The sequence below is a fragment of the Tachypleus tridentatus genome, chromosome 7 (genome assembly GCF_004210375.1).
Source record: "Tachypleus tridentatus isolate NWPU-2018 chromosome 7, ASM421037v1, whole genome shotgun sequence".
Taxonomy (NCBI): Eukaryota; Metazoa; Arthropoda; class Merostomata; order Xiphosura; family Limulidae; genus Tachypleus; species Tachypleus tridentatus.
Genome location: NC_134831.1, coordinates 62,262,180 through 62,279,454, shown reverse-complemented (window position 1 = coordinate 62,279,454; position 17,275 = coordinate 62,262,180). Strand labels below are relative to the sequence as shown.

General features: G+C 32.3%; 1 protein-coding gene across 2 annotated transcripts in view; it reads left to right on the top strand.

The window, feature by feature from the left end:
- LOC143255804 (uncharacterized) overlaps positions 1–17,275 on the top strand; it is a 124,175-nt gene that overhangs the window by 62,333 nt on the left and 44,567 nt on the right. For both annotated transcript variants that reach the window (XM_076512049.1, XM_076512048.1), the window contains exons 15-19: positions 4,272–4,356; positions 9,307–9,452; positions 11,840–12,037; positions 15,404–15,625; positions 16,726–17,061. In XM_076512049.1, the coding sequence (XP_076368164.1) occupies positions 4,272–4,356; positions 9,307–9,452; positions 11,840–12,037; positions 15,404–15,625; positions 16,726–17,061 (987 nt within the window). The remainder of the gene's footprint in view (positions 1–4,271; positions 4,357–9,306; positions 9,453–11,839; positions 12,038–15,403; positions 15,626–16,725; positions 17,062–17,275) is intronic.

The window sequence follows — 17,275 nt, the reverse complement described above, 5'->3', positions numbered from 1 at the left end:
CCATTGATTTTTGAACAATATTTTGTTCATGTTAAAATTTTTGGTATATGTTTTTGATTTGGACAGTGGGCTTTATGCAGTTTGTTGTGTCATCATTATTCATCAACAAATTTTGTTTTTAAGGATTTGGTACATTTGCTTGTTTGCTCTCAAGTTTATTATTATTCTTATATTTCTCTGTTTCCTTTTTTTAATGAAGATATTTTGTTACTTGATAGGATATTATACTTAATGACCTGACTCACTGTCAAATAACTTTCTACATGTTCATTAAAATTTAGGTTTGTTCTCTACTTTTATAGGATTCTATCACCAAGGACTAATTAATGAACATTTTTTGGACACATTTCTCTTCAAGTAATTTTTACCTCCTCTCACACTTATAGGTATCACTTGACTGACAGGGTTTCTTCTTTTGCCCATCTGAGTGAGTGTTTTCTAATCTTTTCTTGCTTGCTCCAGTCTTTTATATTCCACTTAGTTGCTCCCAGAAATATTTCTCATGACATTCTCCACCTACATTAATGTTTTCTCTATCTTGTGAATATAAATAAGCACATCATTCAGGTGTTATCACTTTTTTCTCAATAAATAATTTAATAACAGGTCTCTCTGTAATACACTTGTCAGTGAGAAGATACTTTGAGTATTCTTAGTGCCACCTAGTTGCTTGAATTGTTTTTTAATTGGCCAGCTAGTTTCCCGATTCTTGGATTATTAACTATGGCACTGAAATAAATCAGGTCTGTCATATCTCACCTCAGATATCTAGCATCACATAATAGGTTAGAGTAATTCTGGGGTGAGCTGTCAGTGATATTATTTTTATTGAGATAGAGACATATGATCAGCTTAGAGATGTTCATTCAGGGGTTCCGAGACTGCAATTGAGGGTGACCCTCAACATCCTGGGCAGAACTTAGATCCACTTTTTCCTGTACCTTCCTTTTATCTATTAGCTTCTCAGTCCCCCTGTAGGACAGTTTATGGGCTTGTAGCACTGGAATCCACAATTTGATTTCCTGAAGCAGACATAGCAGATAACCCAATGTTGTTTTGTTCTTACTAAACTAACTTCCCTGACTAAATGCTGTTCCAATCAATGTTAATCAACTGAATCTTTAAGTGAAATCCAAACGAAAAGGAGGTTAGTTTGGGATAAGCTACCTTTGAATTGTTTTCTTTGATTTATTCATTGAGGGTGTGATGTTTCGGGTCTTTCCCTAGTTGCTCTTGAGCTTACTCCTTACTTGGGGATACAAAATTTGGAAACTAATGTTAGTTTTTGCCTTATTCTAAGGATATTTTGGTTCATGTAGGGAGAGTTGCATATCATTCCAATAAAGGGACAGTTATGACTTATCCAATAAGATTGTTGGAACTTTGTAATTTATTCTGCCACTGCCTGTTGATAGCACCTAATTGGTAGCTACACCTTAGTTTCTGCTTCTGTAATACCTTCAGAAGTGTCCACTTCTTAGGCCATTTCTGTGGAGGCAGCTATGATTCTACATCGTTTACCCAGCTATTCAAAAGTTCAAATTTCAGACTTAGAGGTTATGCAGTTTTTTATACAGAGTCAGTCAGGATTTAATTTAAAATGTTGTCATGTATCTGTCTCTTTTTTGTTTTTTAGTCCTGTGATGGACATTTATCAAAGCAAGTGGCACATATATTGGCAATGGTGTATTGAGAGGAAGTTGAACCCACTTCAATTAAAAATGCCAACTATAACTTTTTCTTTTTTTTTCAACTTGGCTCTTTTCACAATTGCTCTGTATAAAGTGGCCTTATCAACTACCAGTTGATACTCACAACAAAGTATTCCTTACATTCTAATTACTCTTTGGATTTCTTGAGTCACATTGAGTCATTGGTTCTAAACAATCATTCCAGTTATGTGACTGAGATATTAATGTTACATTACATGCCCTTTCTCATTACTTAATTGTGATCTGATTCTCATGTGCAATGTATCACCTTTGCCTGTAGGTTTATTGTTTGTTGCTTATTACTCTAAAATATAGCCAATAGGAGTGGTTTTCACTGTTTGTTTACAGATCTCTATTATCCTACCAGCATCCTCAGACTAGATCTTTATATCCAAAACACTGAAGGCAGGAAAATGGATTGGTCCTTTCTACTGATTCATCTGATCACTGTTTATCACTTCTATAACTGATCAGATTTTGATTGTTGTCATGGTCAGTAAGCGTTTTTGAGGTTTTATTACCTGCACTAATGCTTTTTAAAATGCTAGATGATGGCTTTTTTCATTCTGGGCTCTCTCTGAAGGTGAGAAGTCTTCTGTGAATTATGTCTCATCATATTTGTGGTATTTCTACTTCCTTAGTTGCCTGATTGAAAGATGACATTGTGCAGACAGAAACCTGCTCTAGTACTTTTATCTCACATTATTTGCATGATATGGAAATATCTTCATTTAAGGGTTTGTGCCTGCCCCTTGTATCTATCTTAACCACATCCATTACATTATACACAGAAGTGACTATTTTCATTGTTATCTTCCAAGGTTCCTTACTTTATATTAACAGGATCAAACTCTGTGGCAAATGTTGCACAGGCAGGTGTGCTTTTATCAAAGCAAGTATGCACTAGCAACTGCTGCTTGAGCATACTTTTGTTAGGTTGCAACAAACTCTATAGAAATATAGTGTTACATAAGACCACCTTGAGGCCAACTGAGTGGTACTATGATTAGAGAATCCTGCCTGTCCCTGCCAATCATTGGATTCAATGTATTGGAGTCAGTTTCTTGTAAAAATTTAGGGAACTTTGATTCACTTATTGCACTGTTCCTAAAGACTCCCCAGTGCACATTACCCCCCAGATTCTACTAGTAGAACTAGGAAGTATTTAACACACTTAGTTTTTAGTCACTGGGGTGGTGAACAGAGGCTTTTTCTCCAGAGTATTAGAATGAATTCTTCCACTCTTGGTCCATGTATTTTTCCCCAATGCTGGTAGGAGTGGCACTAGTCAATGTGGGATCCTACTTATAATACTGCTTGAGATTTGATGCTTTGCTATTCATTTGGGGTGTGCATGACCCTTCTGTTTATTCAGTATAAATTCGGTACACTGGAAAAGGGTCCACTCTGAACACAGAGTGGCTCCATCCTGGATCCTTGGTTAAGCACAATGTTTTCACATTCTCCCCATACTTCTGGAGGCAAGTAGAATATACCTTGCTCATGCAGTTGAGTGAAGATAAATGTTCATAACAACGACCTGGATGAGTTTTGTTTCTTTTTGTTGAGTGCAGCATATATGATTTGATTCCATTGTTCTAAGACTGGGGTGTTGTCTTTTGGGCTTCTTCAGATGGAGGAGAATGTTTGTCAACTTCAGTATTGCTTACTGTATCATTGTGTTTCAAGTGGCTTGGAATGAATAAATTGTTGCGATCCACTCATAAAAAATATATATATATATATATAGTTTGTGGTCTAATTGGCCTAGCCCCCAATGTGGGATAAGGATCCAAGACATCTTAATTTTAACATCAAGTGGCAGAGCCTTGGCTATCTGTTTGGCGCTGGTCTATAATGATGATTACTCATACAGTTTCACCCACAATACAAAAATCATGTTCAGGATGAAGAGAAAAGCATACCAGGATGTAGTACATTTCCACAGTTAGGAAGCCAGTCTTCTATTGATGCACTCATGATCTGTACATATACTTACTGTATGCATAATGTGGGATTCTAACTATAAGTGTGAGAGAATGTAAATATGTTTTTGAAGTTGACGTTTTCTTAAATTCAAAAATGTATTTCCAGTAATACTTACCTCCTTTCCTCCCCACTGAGAGCCAGTGTTAGAGACTAGGATTGAGTCAGTCTCACAAAAGTGGTAACATTACCTGAATGAGGTGCTTATATATGTAGAATCAGGAAAGAGGATGATTTGATACAGATGTAGTGTGTCATGAGACAAATATTGCTAAGAGCAATTAAGTAGGGTATAAAAAACTATAGAAATCAAGAAAAAAGCACATCAATGCTTAGATGGGCAGAAAAAATATTCCCTGGCAGTCGAGTAATACTTATAAGCATAAGAGGAGGTAAGTATTATTAGAAATAGAATTTTGATTTAATAGAATGACTTTTTCTGTTCATAGTTACATTAAAAACCTGTATCACTTAATCAAACTTAGCTGAATAAAGATAACACTGGCAATAAAGAATAAAATAATTTTAAAATAAAGTGTAGTTATAATTTTCTTGTTTTGTTTTCATTTTCAGGTAATTTTGACAAGTATTGGATAGGAATACAGAGCATTGACAATGTTCTGCATTATATAGGTTTCCATCCCAAGCCATTAAATTTGTAAGTATTTTAACAATATTTGGTTTTAATACTGAATATCTGTATCAAATAGACAATTACAATATGAAATCTGCAAATACAGAAACGTTGGAATAAAATATAGGGATTTATAGGGTTTGATATGAGGAGTATTTTGGTGTGGCTTTTTTATAGATGTAGTGATTGTAGGGGTTTTCTATTTCTTCAAAATTAACCACTCTCACACCTATTGTCATGGTTCTATGGTTCTTCAACAGAGTATTTTACCTACGAGCAAAATTTGTTCACATGCCACATGATTTGAAATACCAATCTACCCCACAATCAGTGAGGGTCACTGCATCTTTGCATGTAAAATATCAAGTGACAGACCTCTTCCAATGGGATCACTTATTCTTAGGTAGTGGCCTTGTGCAGATGTTTCATTTGTAGCAAATGTTTTTCTCTCTTTGAAGTAGTTCTTTCGAGTTTTTGCTAATTTGTTTTCTACAGTTTATTCACTCTAGTTTATAATCAAGAAAAAAAACTTTCATTTCTGAATTCAGAATTTCATGTCATGACTTTAGCTACAGTTTGCACATTCAGAAATGGAGTTCTTGGCTGGGTACTTTTCTGCCATTACTTGTAGGTTATTTAAATTTTATGTCTAATTACTCTTTTCTCAACTTTCTCCTGAGTCCTTCTGTCCCTGTATTGCTTGTTTATGATTAGAATGATTTTGACTTTTTTCAAAGTTTATAACTCTCCTGTGGAATCTGCTAGGCCTACCTCATCCTTTATAGATATGCTTTCTCAGGTTTGTTATGTTTTTCTGTGTGTCTAGTTTTTTATGGCCTGTCCCTGAGAAATTGCACACTGCCCCATCATATGAATACCTTACCTTCTTTCTCCCGAATTTAGAGTACATGCTGAGCATTTCATTTCTCAGCTGAGAGCTGATACCAACATGCCTTTTCATCAACTGTCGGCTTTTTTATCATTATGCAATGGCTTACTTTCAGGTCTTTGATCTCTTTATAGGTCTCTTTGGAATCACATATAAAATCTGTGAGGCAACACTCAGCTCTTTCTTCCTTGGTTGCTGTATTGTTACAGCCTGTTCCCATAATTTATTCTATACCTTTTTCCACCTGTTTCTTATTTAAAGGATCTGTTGGTCTGTCATTTATTTGACTCACAGTTGCACTCTTTGCCATGAATAGTTCTGATAGCATTCAGCTCAGTAGGGACATGTTTGTCTGTTTTTGTTCATCTGTGGTGAAAGTTCATTCCAAACCTATGGGTGATCAGGATTTTGACGAATGGACTTTTTCATCATTTCCTTTCCTCACCTCATTTGTCTCTGTTTCCAATATTATTTGCATTACCTCAGGATCCCACTGCCTGTTAGCCAGCCATCCCCAAGTTTTTACTCAAAGCTTTTTGTCATCCCCAATGGTTTGAGGGCATGGTGCTTCCAGACAATGGTCTCAAATAGAAGTGTTTTACATTATCAACATCTTGGAGCTTCCATTGGTATGACATTCTTTGGATCATTTTCTCCTATTTTATGGTACAGGTTCATCATGATACATTCAGTAAATTCAACCTTTGTCCTTTATATCACTTATCAAGGAGGTACCTAATCTTGTCCTCTTTGTGATTGAACGTTGGAACTGCTTTATTGGGCCTATGCACTATAAATAATTTTCCGAGCAAGTCATGCACCCAAATGCTTCCAACCTTGTGGCAGATAATTTTTCTCAACCTAATCACAATCACTGAATGGTCCCTTAACCCTCAGATATTCCAATGGCTTTGCAGTCAGTGGGGTACTCATAATCAAGATGTTTTTACCTTTATCTCAACACCATGTAGCCTATATTTTGGTTTCTGGTTTCATATCCACAAGTCTTGGCAGTGAATACTCTCACTCAGCACTGAATCAACCAGTATCCTTATCTCTATTCTCTTATCTGACTTCTTTCCAAGATGATTCCAGTCATCCATTCCTCTCCGTATGAGGTTCATCTGATTCCACTGAATGAAGTCCTTCAGTTGGACATGTAGACAACACCTCATCCTTTCATCTTCCACTATTTTCAACATATGACTATTTGTTTCTTGTCAGAATATTTCCTTGTGCTAGCTGCTATCTTTCAATCATCAGTTCATTTCTGATGTGGTAAGTTATCTTTTTATGTATATACTACTTTTACTTACAGTACGATGTCTTCTTTCAGTCTAGAATCCTGCTCAGTGGTGAACATTGCCTGTTCAGATATGTATTTATCTATCCATTCCAAAAATCTGCACATTATGGCCAGTCATAAATGATACCAGGGGATTTATATGCTGCCTCAGTCACCCCACCTCTGTGTGGTGACTCCCAGTAGTTGATGTTGTATGGTTCCACCTCTGATTGTTCAGGATCTGTCTACTTTTCCAAATAGGGTTTATGTAGTCACCCATTTTACTGTCTTTGGTGTTTGCATTTTCCCAGACTTTCTGTTGTTCTTTTTCCTCAAATTTCTTCTAATGGAGTGTGAGAGACCTTGCCACTTTCCACTTCCTAGACCTGAATGTGCTAACTTCCTTTCAGTATAAAAGTAGGGTGATGTTCTGGCATTGTGCACTCTACATTTATGTGGTGGGTCCAGGAGATTGAAGTTGCACATCCTTGTGTTCTATCTTCTGTGCAGTACTATCCAGTGAATGATATTGAACATTTAACACAATAAGATATCAGCTACATTGCATTTCACTCCTCCAATTAAAATCCCTCATCCTAACATCACTTTAAATTATTTTTGTTTGTAAGTAACCAAGTTGCCTTTTAAGCTTAAGACACCTTTTTTCCTGAAATAACTAGATATAATGTGGCTATCAATAACAAAATCACACCTTATTTTACACACAAGTTCAAACGTTTATTCAAACAGCCAGCATAGAAATCACGTCAGTTGTGATATGCAAATATCACATTTTACTCTCTTGTTTTGTATCTGCAAAACCTTTATTTTTTTCAAAATTCTATTTAGAACACAAAATCTGTTCAGAGTCATGTAATAAATTAAATTTTAGGAACTACTTTTTGTGGATAGAACTGATTGAAAAACTGTCTGTTGTTTCATGAGATACTTGTGTTCTACTTTACAATGTATATAGAGGACTGCTTTATGACAGCTACCTAGAGCAGAAATATTTGTGCATTCTTATGATCTAATTTTCTGGTTTGCAAGCCACAGAGAAAGAAAATGAATAGTAAATGCAGTTTGGAGTTTTTAAGTTTTAAAAAAGATAGGACTATTGTATAGGAGTCATGAAAATTCCAGTACATTAAGGTAACACAAAAGGTAATTGGACAAAATTTAGCAAAATGATACACATTTCTATTTGGTTTACTATGTGAAAATCTCATCAATATTCTCTACATTTTTCAGGCTACTGAACTTGTTTGTATTGTTGTGGAGTTTAGGTTGCTGTATGTTAGGTTTGTTTTTGAATTATCTTAAGAATACTATAAATAATTTAAATACAATATTCATGTATAACACTTACTTTTTTCAGAATTGATAATGAAATATGGAACTTCACTAGTATTTTTAAACTTTAACAATAATTGATCAGGAGCACAGATCTGATGTACTAGAAAACTATAGTCAACTGTTTTGTTTAGTTCTGAATGAACTGTATATTGTGGTTTTCATTTAATAAAGAATAATTTGAAAAAGCTAGTCAAAGACTAAGATGCAGAATATACACATAAATACTAGTTGTTTCAACTTCAAAATATTCCTCCATCAACACCAATGAAAACAATGAGTCCACCATACTTCTTGCTTGGTTTGATATAGATTACCTCCGCAGAAACAAATTTGTCCATGTGTAATGTAAAACGTGCAGTTACATAAATGTAATACAGCATTACATATTAATCATTGTATACTTGAAACAAATTATACTGCCATTCAACAACAACTATGATAATCATCTGTAAATTAAAAACCTACAAGTCAAGTAGTCTGACAAACGTAATAATGGACAGAAATTAGCAGAAAAGTTGTCAATAACAATAATATATATATTCACACAGTTCATTGTATCAGAATAACTTGAGATATCAGAAAAATTACATTTGTCACCATAACACAGCTATCAACCTATTAGGACTGCCATATAGGAGATGTGAGAAACTCGTACATCTGGTAAGCACGAGAAATAACTCATACAATTCTTAACAAAACGATAAACATGTCTCCTTGATTTATCATGCTGTGTATAGAGCACAGCTCTTTTACTGAATTTAAAGGAGATTGGTATAGGTCTATCAAATTAACAGATATAAAATTGCAAGCTCATTCTGAACACTTCTACTCACAAATGTCTGCCAAGACTTACCACAAAACTTAACCCACGTGTCTGGAAAGAAAGAATTCCAAAGTCTTTTTAGGCTTTGAAATATCAATGATCCCACTTATTAACAGTCAAGACTAACATATTAGTTTTGTCGGAGTTTATCTGACAACTTACCTCAAAATTTAACCCAATAATTCCACAACCACTGTAGGTTTTTGATACGTCAAAATTCCGACTTATCAACAGGCAAAATAACATAAGTTTTATAGAGCTTTATATGACAATTACTATAACTGTCTTACAGACCTAAAGACTGTTCTTCAAATAAGTTAAGCATGACAAATAGATATATATGTAAGCTAATATGAAACAGATAAAAAAATGCAAATATATGATAACTTTGACAGTTACTTATATAACATGCTCAGTTGTTTGTTTCAAGATGGCAGTAAGTCCAATAACTAATAAAATGTTAAGTTGTTTTTTTGTTTCTTTTCAGATGTGACCTCAGTTTGTTACATGAATAAGTAAAGAAATTAGACAGATTTTGTAATGTAATTATTTTGAAGTATGTGTGTGTGTGTATTTATATATATATATAACTCAGGTTAATTTTTTCTTATTTTTTCTTAGAACAGAAGAGAAATTCACATACGCATATTCTTTTAATGAACAATGTTTCAATCAAAATATTGATTTAAAGATAACATCTAGTGCTTGTGAGGAAAAGTTTCCCTCCATCTGTGCTCACAAACCTTTTGACTTTAAATTAAAGTCACGTAAGTGAATATATTTTGTATAAACTTTATTACAATTTGCCTTATTGAATATTTTTCTGTCAGTAGAGCATACTTAAGGGATTTTACTAGTGTAATTACCCGAGAACAGAAGAAACTCAAATTTTGTGGATTTCATATTTTTGGGGGTTTCGTTTTGTTTCTCGAATTTTTATAAAGCTATATTTTCTTGTAGTGATGTCTGTACAGTTGTGACTGATAATACTATAGTCCTTTTTATACAGTTCTGTATAAGTAGAGGGAGAAAGGTAATTAAGAATAAATGATTAATAAATTAATTCTCAAAGCAATAGATGACCTTTCTTACTTTGGTTCTTATTGATTAGTTATCAGTTACATTTACCATTTAATTATTATATGCTCTAGAGACTTGAGCTTTGTTTGACATATATATGTTGAGAGAGACTTGTTATAACAATGATATTCCAATGCCAGAACTATATCTTCATCCTTCCAAAATGTGCAGAAAAGTTTAATTAAATATATCACAGATACTATCCCTAATAAAAGGTCAGGTGATAATGTTTATGGTTTACCTTGTGCTGTGTACCCAAATGTGTGAAAAATATGTTTACAAAATACAGAGTTTATATTAAAATTCTCATTAAAATTTTTCAGGTCTTGCACGTAATATTGTAACTGATTACAAAAATAGCAGCACTAGAAATAAATATACAAATGAATTTTTCTATATGTCTTGTAAATCTTGGAAAAATTGCTTCATGAGATAATAACATTAATCTTAGCCCATAATAAATATTACATTTTTTTATGACAGTGTAAGTGTTGTAAAGTTATTGCCATTTTGTTTTGTAAATATTGTGTTTTTTATGCAATTTGTTTTTATCAGTATGTTAACAGTTTTCAAACCAATTATGTTATATGGACTCTAAATGTTTTGTTGTACAAGAAGTTGAGTTGATTTTTTTACAAAAGCTCATAAGCTTACCCAACGTACAATGTGGCTGATAATTAATCCACAATGGTAAGTTATCATAACAACTTTATACATTCCATTCTTACTGCAATTCATGTTCACCCATTATACTATTGCAACGTCTTTCAAACTTGTCTGATTGTCATTTAATAAGTTTGATTTTCTTTTCCTATCTCACATTATCTTTTATTTTGGAATTCTCTTTTCATGTGGTGCAGATATGGGAGCTATTTACTTGATTTAATTTCATATATTATCTCTGCACTTTAGTCATTTTTGCCTTATCATTATACTATGGTCTTACACAACTCTGAATTCAGACTGAGTTAAACCTAACAAAGGAAGGCATGCGTATTGTTAATTTGGTTAGTAAGAGTGTCTACCTACTGAATCATATTAAAATAGTGACTAAAATGATAAGCTTTGCACAGTTAAAAACAACTGTGATAAAAAATGGCTATGTGATTAAATTAGCTGTGTCATTATATATTATATGAAATACAAATTCTTAAACAAGTAATAGTTTCCTGCCTCAACTACAAAATGATTAATAGAGTAAAAATGAAAAAGTTTTAAACCCCTCATACAAATGTCTGACAGTATAACATAGTTTTAGCTGAAGAAAACACATACAAAAAGTAAACACTAACCCAGTTACTAATATATAACATAAAGCAAATGATAAAGACTTGAAACTAAGGAAAGAATTACTAATATTCTGTAACAGAATCTTACTATGCACCACACTGCCAAGATTTACATTTTGTCTTATTTTGTTTCACTAATTTACCAATTTACTATATGGCACAATAATGGGTTGATATTTTGAATCTGTTGTTTGGTAAGATGCTGTTTGTTTCTTAAACACTAGTATCTAAGCTTCAGTTGGATGACTGTGATATAATAGTGAGTTATTATATTATTTTGCTCTTCACACATAGGTGACAGTAGTGAAGTGGCCGTAAACCTGTTTGGTTGGTTATGTTTGATAACATCAGTTTCTGATTTATTGATCTACCATTTAACAAGGTTTTTGTAATATTGAGTTGCATTACATATTGTTAAAAAGTGAACATTTTTAAACAACATACCAGTGAGCTGATGAATGTCATTGATATACATTTGTTGTAAATCTGATAGATGCACCGTTGAATGTATCATCATATGTGCCTGTATGGTGGGTATACTGCTGCTATTGTTTTATCATTTGTGCACATTTTTGTTAGTGTCAAAATTTAATCTTGTTATTGGGACTCCTATTCAATAACTTGGCAACACATCTGTAACTGCATCCAGATCTTATAACAGAGTTAAATGTGTAAATATCCTACTCAGTGTCTGCATAATATTTATACACATGATAAATGTTATTACTGCATATGATAATATACCAGCATTTGACATCTACCTAACCATGCTTTTATATAATTAGTGCCAGTTTGTCCACCAAAGTGGGTAACATCATTCCTTCAGGACACCTGCTTCTTTGTTGATGAGTCTTGGAGAAAAGCAACTTGGGATGAGGCACAACAAAACTGTAAAGGAGGACATTTACTGACTTTGGCAGATTTGTTAAAATACAAGATTATCTTGAAATATCTTAAAGAAAAGTACTTTATTGAAAGAAAAAGTAAGTATATATTTAAGAACAGTGGTTCAAATTGTGAATGGTATGTGAATGAAGTAAAATAATGAAAATTCATTTTATGTTAGTAATCTGGTATGAGTGAACTTGATGCTCCATCCTTTTATTACATCAGTTATATTAAAATGCCATTACTAAGAAGATCCTGTGTGATTTTTCTTGTTTAGGATAATAACGACATACTGATTAATTATTCTTGTTTTGTATATTAATATACCAGGCATATTTTGCTTTCCTATATTAATAAAGAACTGAACATTTTCTAGGTATTTATAGGCCTGTGCAGGTTTTACATTACACATGGTAAAGAAAATTATGTTGATTTTGTACTAATTTCCTTTCCTTTTTGTCATTCTACTGTTCTTCACATGATGAATGAGGCTGTTATGTTGCAAGTTCTACAAGAATAGACAGGTGTGTGTCCTTGAGTGGTAGAACAGGTAGTACCTCAAGGTTGCAGCTTCATGTATGATTGATTGAGACTGATCACTTATGTGGATAATGATAGTAGTTACCTTGGGTAAATCCAACATTGCCTGTTAAGGTATGTGACTTCTCTATGTCATTTCATTTGATGATTTGGGAAGAAGAACCAACAATGACTGGTGTACTAAGAGTGGCTGTTAAATAAATAAAACAATTTGACAGGAATTTAGTTTTTAAAGGAAAGATAAACTTTACAAAACTGGGATGTTCACTGATATTAATATTCCCCATCACTCTACTCATGAAAAAAGAAATTTTGCTAAGTTCTTAGGGTTAAAAGAAATTTCATTCACATTGCCTCTGCAATTTGGTTGCTGTGAAGTTCCAGAAATGATCGGGAGACAGAGAGAAAACAAAGGCTGGTGATGATGTTGATGAGAAAAAACAAAGTCACAACACTGAACAGACACCCTATAAGCAGGGTCACCTGGTGACTAAGGTATATAAATCCAATTCCATGGCTGGGATCAGAAAGTCCAAGAATTTTTCAAAGAAATTTTTTGTGTGGAGACACAGGAGAATGCCCCCTTTTACAGGACAGGCACCAAATAGCCTACCTGTCTTGTGCCCAGAGCTGAAATTAGAATAATATGGATGGATTAGAAAGAACTTTGAAGTATATTTAAGTTTATTTCATAGTTAAGTATTTGTTGTATTTGTACTCTACTTGGTGCTATTAGGGAGTTTTACAAGATGCTCCAAAACACAATATTGTCAGCATATTGCGAGAAGTATGTATATATAAGATTTGGAAAAGGTATGTTGTTAACAAAAAGAATGTAAAGCAGTAGTGAGAGGATGGATCTTTAAGGGATGCCAGCAGTTATGTTAAATGATTTTGAAATGGTGTTGTTAACTTTAACTGAAGCTGTATGGTCACAAAGAAAATTTGATATCCATTTGAGAACTGTTATTTATTTTATTATTTTAGAGATAGTATCTAATGGCATTTTGCCAGATAGAGTCACATATTTGTTTATTATGTCTAGGAATACAGCTAGAGGAGCTTGATTATTCTTAAATTATATGTGAATAGATTTAGTTAGTCTGATTAGATGGTCTACAGTTTGACTGCCTTTACAGGAGGAGTTTTGGATGTTTGGTATCAGTTTGTTGTTTTCACAATAGAGGAGTAGCCTGTTTGATATTATACATTCAAGTAATTTATTTAAGTAGCTTAACTGACTGATTGATATTAAGCTGTCTGAATTAGAATTATTTGAAGTAGATTTAGGTACAACTATGATGATTCCTTTTCTACATTTATGGATAATAGTTGATAGAAATGATGGAGTCATAACTTCAATTAAATGTGAAAATAGTTTGTTCATTGCATTTTCAGTTATTATGTTATAAATATTCCTGTGGCCAAGGGCTGAATATTTTAGTGATTTAATGTTCAGTTTGAGTTCACCAGCAGTGATTTTCTGTTGAATAAGTTCAGAATGCCCAATGATATTTGCATTTCAGTAAATGTATAAAATAATGGGGGTAAGAGTTTGGGTTGAGATATTATATAATTGTGAACTTTTCGTTTGAATTATTGGTTGAAATGTGTAGAATTGATAGTTGAAAAAGAATTTTTATGTAATTGGCTACCAAGCCAGCCTTATCAATGTCAGGTTTGACAGTGATATTATGTTTAATGTGATGAAATAATTTATTGTTGTTCACAACTGTTAAAGATTTAATTTTTTTCAAAATTCTTTTGGTTGATTTTGATTGTTGTTTATTGTATTAACAAAATTATACTAAATTGTCATTTTTTGAAGAATATTACTTTTCTTTTAATTGAATTGTGTATTTTTTTCATTTGTGGTAGTGTGTTAGGTTGTTGGATTGATGGCATGCATGCTGTTTTCTAGAAAGGTATGAAGGGCTAATCCTCTAGAATTAATGCAGTAGCTGCATAATTGACGTGGGGAACATTTAAACCTATTAGAATGGATCTGGGTTCCATTGGTAAACAGACTTGAAGAAAATTTATATGTGATGATTTGCTGTAAGAATAATAAATGGCTAGAAGTGAAACTTATTGCCTTTATTAATTAAAGGATACTTTAATTTTTTTTTTTTAAGTAGGTGCCTGTTTCAATACTTATACAACGAGAGAGGTGGTTTTCAAAATACAGTTTTACTGCTTGTTTCATCTGTTTTCAGACATGAGAAAGAGTTAAAACCTGGGATGTTTATATTAGTATCATTTGTAGCATTAGTTTCTGAAATTATATATTATTTCTGTATCAATATTGAGAATCTTAAGAATTAAATACGACTCCTGTACTATATAAGCTATCTAATTCATAACATTTACATTAAGTTTAAATTGAAACAGTTGTGTATATCTAACAAGTACAAGACGTCAGATACATAATATTACGTTATAATGTGATGGTCAATCCCACTATTCGTTGGTAAAAGAGTAGCCCAAGAGTTGGCAGTGGGTGGTGATGACTAGCTGCCTTCCCTCTAGTCTTACACTGCTAAATTAGGGTCGGCTAGCACAGATAGCCCTCGAGTAGCTTTGTGCAAAATTCAAAAACAAACAAACCTTAAAATGTTTTAAAATATATTCATTTTATGTGTCTGTTTGTTTCTTGGTTATAATTAAGCTATTATAAAGAGGAAGTAAAAGAAATGATACACACATTGTAAATGTTTAATTGGTAGGTTATATACTTGTTTTAGTTGAACTACAACTGTATAGGATACTGGTTTTAAAAAAAAATGTTTGATGCATTAATTTACTTGTTCTGATACTTAACCATATCTGAGAAATTACAAAAAATACTACAATTAAGATTTACAGTTTAAAGTTCAGGAAAATTGAAATTTAATTTTATGATTTTTTGTAAATTTCTAAAGAGTTCTGGATGGGTCTCATATGGAAAGACAAGACTTATAAATGGAAGGATGAAAAAAATAGTTCTGTTACATATGTCCACTGGAAATCTACAACAGATTTCAGCAAGACAGCTGGGGTATTATCTTTGAACTTTGGAGAAAAAGAACATGAAGGAAATTGGGACTTAGATGACCCTAAATTGACTAAACAGTATATTTGTGAGAAACAAACTAATAGACAAGGTAAATGAATCGAAACAATATAAAAAATTACGAAATATAATATCTATAATACTTGTGAATACATGAAAATTTTGAAAAGTAAAATTCAATTAAGTTATCTGAAAATTAGTTTAAAAACTGCAAGGTATCAGATGTGTAACATTATCAATATCTGTAGTTACTAAAAGAATCGATTAAAGCTACAGAAAAGTTGAAATATATATTTGTGTGTGTGTGTGTATATATATATATATAATTTTTTTGTAAAAGATATATGTCTAGTTAATGATTAAACATTTCATTTGTTAGGTTATGAATGAACTTTATTGTCTGGTATGTTGTTGGTAGCCAACTGTTTTGAAGAGTAAATTCGTTTTCTGGTTATTGAAATAATTCAAGATTTGATAGTGTTGTGTACAAACACTGAACTGTTCATTCATGTATTAGATGTTCGTTAATCATTTTTTGATGTTCTGATAATGATTTTTCATTATTATATGGGTAGGAAAATGGTAAGAGATGTTATTATTATTGCAGCAATGTGACTATGGCAAAATTGAGCATAAAAGTAAAACATGACAAATGGAATGTATTATTGTTACAATAATAAGAAATGAAGTCTAAACTGATAATGTTATGAAGAAGAAAAAGCATCTGACATTGATTTACCATGGAATACACATGGGGGATGCTTAATTGTCTCTGACTTTAAATTCAATACATATATATATATTTATAAATGTATTGAAAGTCTTTGGTGAAAGAAAATTATTTCATGTGTAAAATGAAAAATTCCTATATCTTTAAAATAGCTAGCTTAGTCATATAATCAGTATTTATGTGTTTGTTTATGTATCAAATTTCATACAGCAAAGCTAAAAGCAAAATGTGGTGCATATAAAAGATTGGCAAATAAAAGTATGGTGCAAAGTACTGTATATTTACATATTACCTCAAAATCTATATTTGTTTGCTTCTAATAGTAAGAAAAGAATGCTTGTTTTTTATTGCTGCTATTTTGACCTCATTTAATTTCTTCTGTTTTTAAATACTGTAGCAGCAGAATATGCAATTGTTAATATTTAATGATTTTTGATTTTTTAATATTATTTTGTTAATAGCCACAGCCTGGGCAGAAGTACTTGTCCTGAATCAATCTTTATCTTTGCTTGATGACAAAATTGCTTCCAAAACTCCATTTTTGAAGTGCCAAATAGAAAATTCTCTTCCAAATAGCATTGTATGGTATTTTGATGAAATAATTGTGAAGGGTCACAGGTATAATTTTTATGATAAAAGTGATACGAAGTTGACAGTTAGAGAGGTTCTCAAGGGACATCCACTTCAGAGACAAGAAGATGATGTGTTGAAAGTTCAAGGTTACTATGTGTGTGAGACTGAGCAGATGAGACCATTCCAAACTGTTAAATCATTTAAACAGTTATTTCAGTTTGATGGTAGGTATTTTGTTCTTGTGAAAATATAATAATAATAACAGATGTTTTGTATATTGCTCACATTAAAAGTATAATCATAATAATAAACTAGTTTTTGTAAAGAAAATAAATATTTACATCAAAAAACTAGTTTAATTAAGGTTATAAAAGAATCATTAATGTATCACTTCTGTAGCAACTTGTTTAGTAATATCTTTAGTTACTTTTCTTTGAG